Source organism: Alligator sinensis, unplaced genomic scaffold (genome assembly GCF_000455745.1).
Source record: "Alligator sinensis unplaced genomic scaffold, ASM45574v1 scaffold1416_1, whole genome shotgun sequence".
NCBI lineage: Eukaryota > Metazoa > Chordata > Crocodylia > Alligatoridae > Alligator > Alligator sinensis.
Window position 1 is genome coordinate 816,666 of NW_005842714.1, and position 8,837 is coordinate 825,502.

Below are 8,837 nucleotides of genomic sequence, written 5' to 3' on the forward strand. Positions count from 1 at the left end.
AATTTTCCAATGCCCTAAATAGAGCATGAACTGATTTAGCATGTTTATTTGACTTGTATCTAGTAAACAAAACTAAAAAAGTACCCCATGTTAATGTTATGTCCCAATAGCCACACATATTTGAACTGAAATATTTTATTAGGAAAAAAATTAAATACAGCACACTTAATGGGGTTTAAATGTTATATTCAAACAAATTCAAAGCTTTATGTTGAAAGCAATTATTTTTATTGGAATACTTGTAAAAATGTAAAGACAATACACAAAAGCACGTACTTCCTTTACATTGTTTAAATTTAAGAAAAAAAATGAAGGAACTGAAAACTGTTGACACACTAATTTTAGCACACCCAAAGAATTGTGCATGATATGCTGTGCTTTGGTTTTGATTTGACCTGCACAGTCAATTTGTGAATTCATAACTTGATTTTTGGTATGAATTATTATGTGAGTGTATTTACTCTCCTGTGTACAAATCAATAAAACATATATATACACACTCTCTCACACTTCCTAGGGATGATCACCCGAAAAACATTAATTATAACTTTGAAACTGCCAAGCTTGCCCAATATTGTATTGGTATCCATTTATTGTTACTAATGAATTTTATGGAACAATACATTTTTAGAAATGGAAAATTTCCCATGGAAAAATAAAGTACTGGAAAATTTTCTGCTCCACATCTCTGAGCAGATATATGGTAAAGCTCTTTTAACCCATACTAAAATGCCCACTTAAAGAGCCAATGAAAGCTTCTGACACGACTTTTACAAAGTTTCTCTACAAGATAGATATTTACAATAGACTTTGATAATGCTGTGGTCTCCTTGCAGTTCTTACCCTAAGGGCTAAATACTATTTCATGTCTCCAAAGCTGTTTATCCACCATGACAATAATTTCACACCCCATGGCAGGATATACTCAGTCCTGAACAGGGAACCACTTTTCTGAATTTAAAAAAAAGTCAAGCCCTTAAAAGTGTTATGTTTCCAAACTGCAAGGGATATCACTGCAAAGGAAAGACTCGCATCTTACAGCAGGGGATATAACTCTTGCATATGCTTGTTCATATAACTCTTGTCAAGAGGTATAAGATCTCAGATTCATGACTTATAAACAGATAAACTACTCTAGGTCATTTTTTATTTTTGTATGGCTTACTTATAGCCATACAATTGGAACACATTGAGGCATCTGGGTTTACAGGTCAAAGAATTAAAAAACTCAAAATAAAATAAAATTCAAACCTTTATAAAATACTTTTTCTGTAATGTTTGTAGCATATAAAAGCATGAAAGTATGAAGCTGGTTTAGGTTTTCTTCTGATTCTTTGATATAAGCATATTTGTTGCTTTGACATTTACAAATAACATACCTATTTTAATATCCAAATAGATAAAATCTTACTACCATAATACACGATTTCTCTAGGTTTTATGAATGCCTACATGAATTTAGCAATCTGAGCATTTTTGAAAATTATTTTTTGAATATAAAGATGTAGTTCTTGTTCTTTCTTTTACTTCTAGTTGGAAAGAGCTAGAGTTACTGTACTGTAAATAGTGTATGCAAATATTATTACTTACATCCATACGCACATTGTTTTTAATTTCAAGGACTCTAATGGTTTATAAACAGCAGCAAATATTTGCTAACAGCTTTGTTCCATGTAACAGCTTTAATTTTTTTCTTGTTTCTTGTGTTTATTGTAACATAAGGGTTATTCATAACAATGACCACAAAAGTAAGTAAAACAAGATATAAATTAATTAAAAAGGATACCAGCATGTAGACAGATATGTATGCTGTAAGATTCTCCTGACCTTCCCCTTTTTGGCTTAGTACAGACAGTCAAAAAGCCTAAGGCTGAATCAATTCAATCTTTGCAGGTTAGTTTAAGCTGCATAAATTGAACTGATACGCAAGTGAACAGACATTAATTTTTGATTCCAGTAATGCAGCCACAGGCCTGCAGTAGCCTAGGCCTGAAGCTGGGGAGTGCTACAGCATGCCTCCCTGCTCAGCTGAAGCAGGCAGCTTAGGCTAAGGCTAGCCCAACCCCACTATGAGGGGCAGTTTGCAAGGGAGGTACAAAGCATCCTGGGGTGCTGGGGGACTGTGAGTGAACTTGAATCTGGAGGGGATCTGGGACAGAAGTTTAATAAACCAATTTAACCTAAATCAGTTAAGTTTGATACTACGTCCATCCAGGTTTATTTTAAACTGGGTTCAGCCACTTTGAAAGTGGTTTACTTGTACTGAACTTCTGTTGTATTACAGATTTGAACCAGTTTCTGACTGGTTTGTATGTAATTTCTGTGCTGAGGCTTTGAGATTAATAAAGCACTCTCTTGGCCTACAGACATATCTATCTGAAGTACAAAAGCACAAAAATGAGAGGCTATCACTACACTGCAATTCACTGTAATGAGATCTGCAGTTGTAATAGGCAGGTGGTATTGGACCCCATATTCTGACAGGATATGTTCTTGTGAGAAGAATGAGAATGATGACTGAAATCACTATTTGTGGTCTTTCTCATTCTTTGACGAAATAAGAGGAAAACATGGACATTTTTCCATTAGTAGTGGGCTAATGAAGAAAAAACAATTTGGCTCCCCTCTAGCAATGACTTACAGCTTGTCCTATACTATCTAGGTGTGTCTGCATTACTTGCACAAAGAATACAAGGCCAATATCAAATTGAATTCCCTGCTTTTAATTTTTTACTTTTCTATTTCTACCACTTCATTTTTGTACCACCATATACAATGTTTGATTTTAATCTTGTTTAAATTGGTAGAATGTGTAAAACTCATTGTGTGCTTTTACATATGATGGCAAATTATATAATATAATAAACTGATTTTATTGTTAATTTTATTGTTTTGTTTTAGCAAAAGCTGTAAATAAACTACTACACTACACTATAATAAGAGCTGCAATATTAGCATTGTTACAAAATGCAGTAAATGACAAAGTTCTCATCAATGCACATGTATACGCATCAGAAAATAAGCTACCAATGTCTCAGTCTTGAAGACAACTAAAGTTTTCTGCACTTTTACATGTCACGATATAGCATTTTTGTTTAATTAATTTCCAAACAGAGCTCAGTGTAAGTTTAGGTGAGACAGAAATAAGCTAAGGGCCACAAATAAAGAACAAATTTTGCAAGTTTTAATTTTCAAAAGTTAATGAAAGTTAACTTTTGAATTTATTTTCAAAGTTATTATATAAATTAATTAAAAAGGATACCAGCATGTAGACAGATATGTATGCTGTAAGATTCTCCTGACCTTCCCCTTTTTGGCTTAGTACAGACAGTCAAAAAGCCTAAGGCTGAATCAATTCAATCTTTGCAGGTTAGTTTAAGCTGCATAAATTGAACTGATACGCAAGTGAACAGACATTAATTTTTGATTCCAGTAATGCAGCCACAGGCCTGCAGTAGCCTAGGCCTGAAGCTGGGGAGTGCTACAGCATGCCTCCCTGCTCAGCTGAAGCAGGCAGCTTAGGCTAAGGCTAGCCCAACCCCACTATGAGGGGCAGTTTGCAAGGGAGGTACAAAGCATCCTGGGGTGCTGGGGGACTGTGAGTGAACTTGAATCTGGAGGGGATCTGGGACAGAAGTTTAATAAACCAATTTAACCTAAATCAGTTAAGTTTGATACTACGTCCATCCAGGTTTATTTTAAACTGGGTTCAGCCACTTTGAAAGTGGTTTACTTGTACTGAACTTCTGTTGTATTACAGATTTGAACCAGTTTCTGACTGGTTTGTATGTAATTTCTGTGCTGAGGCTTTGAGATTAATAAAGCACTCTCTTGGCCTACAGACATATCTATCTGAAGTACAAAAGCACAAAAATGAGAGGCTATCACTACACTGCAATTCACTGTAATGAGATCTGCAGTTGTAATAGGCAGGTGGTATTGGACCCCATATTCTGACAGGATATGTTCTTGTGAGAAGAATGAGAATGATGACTGAAATCACTATTTGTGGTCTTTCTCATTCTTTGACGAAATAAGAGGAAAACATGGACATTTTTCCATTAGTAGTGGGCTAATGAAGAAAAAACAATTTGGCTCCCCTCTAGCAATGACTTACAGCTTGTCCTATACTATCTAGGTGTGTCTGCATTACTTGCACAAAGAATACAAGGCCAATATCAAATTGAATTCCCTGCTTTTAATTTTTTACTTTTCTATTTCTACCACTTCATTTTTGTACCACCATATACAATGTTTGATTTTAATCTTGTTTAAATTGGTAGAATGTGTAAAACTCATTGTGTGCTTTTACATATGATGGCAAATTATATAATATAATAAACTGATTTTATTGTTAATTTTATTGTTTTGTTTTAGCAAAAGCTGTAAATAAACTACTACACTACACTATAATAAGAGCTGCAATATTAGCATTGTTACAAAATGCAGTAAATGACAAAGTTCTCATCAATGCACATGTATACGCATCAGAAAATAAGCTACCAATGTCTCAGTCTTGAAGACAACTAAAGTTTTCTGCACTTTTACATGTCACGATATAGCATTTTTGTTTAATTAATTTCCAAACAGAGCTCAGTGTAAGTTTAGGTGAGACAGAAATAAGCTAAGGGCCACAAATAAAGAACAAATTTTGCAAGTTTTCATTTTCAAAAGTTAATGAAAGTTAACTTTTAAATTTATGTTCAAAGTTCAAAGGAAGGGCACAGACTGGGGCCAGGGGCCCAGAGCAAGAGATACAGGGGCTGGAGGTCCCAGATACTTATGACTAACAGAGCTGAGGCAGAGAGCTTTGGACCCAAATCAGTGGGCCAGGGCTGGAAGCTTGCAGCCAGAGAAAAGGGGCGGAGGCTGAAAAGACCGAGGCCCCAACAAGGGAGTGACTGTGCAGTGACACCTGCAAGGCATGGGCACTGCTGTAGGGGAGGTCAGAGGGCATGAATAACTCTTAAGGCTAACAAGGCTAAAGTAACAGAGGTTAAATTAACAGAGACCCTGAGGCTCTCTGTTACAATATCATACTCTATTTTACATTTAGAATTAAAGCTTTAACCAGCTCAGAGTTGGAAGTAAGAAGCAAATGCTACTTACTAGCTATTCAAATAACTTTGAAAATAAATTCAAAAGTTAACTTTCATTAACTTTTGAAAATTAAAACTTGCAAAATTTGTTCTTTATTTGTGGTCCCTAGCTTATTTCTGTCTAAGTGACAGTGTAGTGACACCTCCGATGCACGGACACTGCTGTAGGGGAGGTTGGAGACCATGAATAACCTTTACGGCTACAAGTACCCTGAGGGGACCAGGTGGACCAAGCATGAAGTAGGACTGAGACCCAAGGGGTCCAGGTGGGACTGGCTGGCTGTCAGAAGAAATTAGGGCTCACTGTAGGACCCTTAGCCAGCCTCCCTTTCTAGCAATCCATAGTTACATACAGAGCTGGCGGGCAAAATGAAAGGAGGCTATCCTAGAGTCGGAGCAGGGCAAGGCTTGTGTGGCCACCAGGGGCCGTCACGGCCACCCCTGAAGCACAACTTGCTACAGGTATAAATTTAACAGCTGAAATTTTACCAGATAAATACAGAATGTCAATCTTCAAGGCTTAAAATTAGATTGCTGATCAAGCTAGGTGAACTAAAATAAGATGGTAGTTTCTTAGAAAGACACCAGCATTAAGAAACAGCTCATACCTGAAACCCCAGCATTCTAGTTGATAATTGTAATGGCTTTGCAAAATGAGTGTACCGTATTTGCCTAAATACAAGATGACTTTGAATTTAAGACAACTCCCACATAATTAGATTTTATACATGGAAAGTGTAACAATTTTTTACAATTTTCATGTATATAATCTAATTATTGGATTAGATTAGATTTTGGCTTAAATTACGACACTGCTGTAGTGAGGAAAGTGGCAGCACAGGGGGAGACAGCTTTGGGGGGCAAGTGGCCCTCACCACTTGTCTCCCCCTCCCCCAGGCTCTACCCTGGCTCTACCCTGCCGCCTATCCTGTTGCTGCTTACAGCCAGGTACAGCTCTGGCTCCATTCCCTCCTGGGCACAGAGCATGTGCAAACTCTGGCACCTGCCCAGCCACACAGTAGCAGCAGCTCCAGCCCCAGGACACTGCTGCAAGGCTGGGCACAAGTTGGAGCTTGCAAGCGCTCCATAACTGGGATAGAGACAGTTACAGAGCCAGAACCAGAGCCAGAGCCATGCTTAACAGTGAGCAGTGGGGAGGGGTGGAAGACGGGGCAGAGGCTGCAAGGGGGTAGGTGAAGAGGAGGGACAGATGGCTGCTGCCGATTAATGGGGGAAGAAACCTTGTCTTGGATTGGAGTAAATATGGTATTCGGCTCCTACAGACTATATGGAAAGAGTACTAAAAGGCAAATCAATTCAGGGAAAAACCCACCTCTTCCTGATAGCTGGTTCTGTAGGCCATCTCCAAATCCCGATCCAGAAAGTTCAGGCTCAGCTGGTTAATAGGTGGTTTGAAGAAATAGTCTTTCATCAGGCTAAAGAGAAAAGAGAGATTACATGAAGATTTTAAAAGGAAAGGAGTTTAACTAAGCTGGAATCCTTCTTTCAAGTTACCATTTCACAGGATTCTCACTCTTTGGTTTCTCCTTCCAGTGTCATATTGGAACTTTTAATAATTTCAGCCTATGAGGAATTTACCACACACCAGAAGCTCCAGTACCTACAGTGTGTATTTTTGAGTTGGAAGTCAAAATTCCCTGTGACAACACCCTTTTTGGTGTCTGTCACTTAAAGGGCTGGAGCAGGGAGCTCCCAGGTGGCTGTTAAGGGTGGCATTTTAGGGCCCAGCTCAGAGAATAGAGACAGTTTGAGATCAGACAGCAGGGAAGAAACATCGCCCTGCTGAGCTCCGGCTCCATGAACAACTTGGGAGGTACGGGCAGGAGCTAGGGGGGATGGTTTGGAGGCTCCTGGTCTTAAGCATGACCTAAAACTGCACCCTCCTGGGATAGGAAGGTCTGGTGGACCTGCCTGTGGCAGGGCAGGACCACTCAAATGCCAGGACAGAGAATCTACCCGGTGTAAGGCGGGTTGGGACACCTAAGCCCCTACCCCTACCTTTGGGTGGTTTACTAAGAGAATGGGGGGTGGAGATAAGGTTAGGAGAAGCGCCGAGTCCCATGGGGTTTTGGGAACCTGTCGGGGTGGAAGACTCCAGGCCCCAGTGTAAGGGGCAGAGTTGTGTCCTGAGAGATGGGCGTGGTGGTCTGGGGCTATGGGCGAAGTAGGCCCATAGTTGAGCAATTGCTCGGTCCTGTTTGGGTGAGGGTCACAGGAGAAGCCCAAAAGACCATGCCAGAGCTGATTGAGGGGTGGAGAGCAAAGCCCGAGGATCTCTTTGTGTAGGGAGGAGTGAATGTGGCCTGGATAGGCAGTATGCAAGAGACCAGTTGAGAGCTGGTGGAATGCAAGAGGCTCCGGTGAGAGAGGGGGTAGTGTGTGTGTGGCCTCAAAGAGGGCAGTATGCTAAAGATCCAACTGTGTGCCCAGTTTGGCCTGGCCTTGAGTCGGAGTATCATGACACAGAGTGACATGTGCGAGGCATGAGACACACAAAGGGATGGTAGGAGAATGCATATACTGCCTAAAAGATATCAAATTCACCCAAGGAACCTTGTCTGCCTATGTCCTTAGACCAACACGGCTACAACCTACACCCCTATACTGCCCATGGACATTTGGCACACAAAGGGCAGCCTCCCACCTATTTAACATCCTAATCATTTACCAACAAGGCATTGCAGGTGAACAAGGTGGGTGGTTTGCCCCAGAGACAGGGGTGGGCCTAGAAGGTGTCCTTGTCACACTCCCCCAAATCATTTGCAATAAATGGAAACATCTCATAAAAAACAAAAAGACAAAGATCAGGCTAGATATCAGGAGGCACTACTTCACTGTCAGGGCGGCTAGGAGCTGGAACCAACTTTCAAGGGAAGTGGTGCTTACCCCTACCCTGGGGGTCTTCAAAAGAAGGCTAGGCAGCCACCTAGCTGGAGTCATATTCATTGAATAGTTAAGAATATCAGAGCCTGTGATAAATCATCAAAAGCAAGAAAATATAATTTATGCTGCTTCTGCAACTTCAATTTTTTGTCTTTATATATGTTTTAAACAAACAATGCGATACATGACTGACATTTTTTAGAGAAAATCATGAAAAATTGAAATAAAAGTTGATGGAACTTCTATTGAGCATGGCCTGGGAAAAATACAATTTTGGAAGAGGATGAATTGGAAAAGAGGATAGACATTTATAAATAATTAAAGAAATAGACTTCCTAATGCTATGTATAAAATAAAATAGATACAAGTCTTGTAAAACAGGAACTGGGAAGAAGTTAAATGGACAACAGTGACTGAAAAACTGAGAGCCAATTTTACTTCACTTTTTGCCTAAATGGTAATTTTTCAGCTGTGAGACATTTTTTGGCACTTACATGCAGTTTGCGATTGTTTTAGCCATTCATTATGGAAGTTTGTGTGTCCACACAAATCCAGAGCATATGTGGTAGGCTATGCAATGGACAGACAGGGATGCTGCTATACTATGTGCACACGTTGAGCGTGCACAAGTTACATTATATCTGGCAAAAATCTATAATTGTTGGGTGTTAGAAGAGGTGTTCCCATGTTTTTCACCACCAAGAGCTAAGTGGTTAGTTAAAGCACATGCCAGAAATGAAGAGACCCAGGCTTTGGCCCCTCCCTCACTCAGAGGAGGTTCAAAACTGCATCTCTGTGACTTCTTTCAGTGCTCTTATTACCACATCACAGGTT

At 39.8% G+C, this 8,837-nt stretch overlaps 1 protein-coding gene across 1 annotated transcript in view; it reads right to left on the reverse strand.

The window, feature by feature from the left end:
• The window catches only part of LOC102370673 (adenylate cyclase type 9-like), a 54,482-nt gene extending 47,823 nt beyond the window's left edge, over positions 1 to 6,659 (reverse strand). Inside the window, exons 1-2 of the mRNA XM_006034256.3 lie at positions 6,634 to 6,659; positions 6,433 to 6,535 (exon numbers count right to left, since the gene is read on the reverse strand). Coding sequence (XP_006034318.1) covers positions 6,433 to 6,535; positions 6,634 to 6,659 — 129 coding nt within the window. The remainder of the gene's footprint in view (positions 1 to 6,432; positions 6,536 to 6,633) is intronic.
• Positions 6,660 to 8,837: the final 2,178 nt, after the last annotated feature.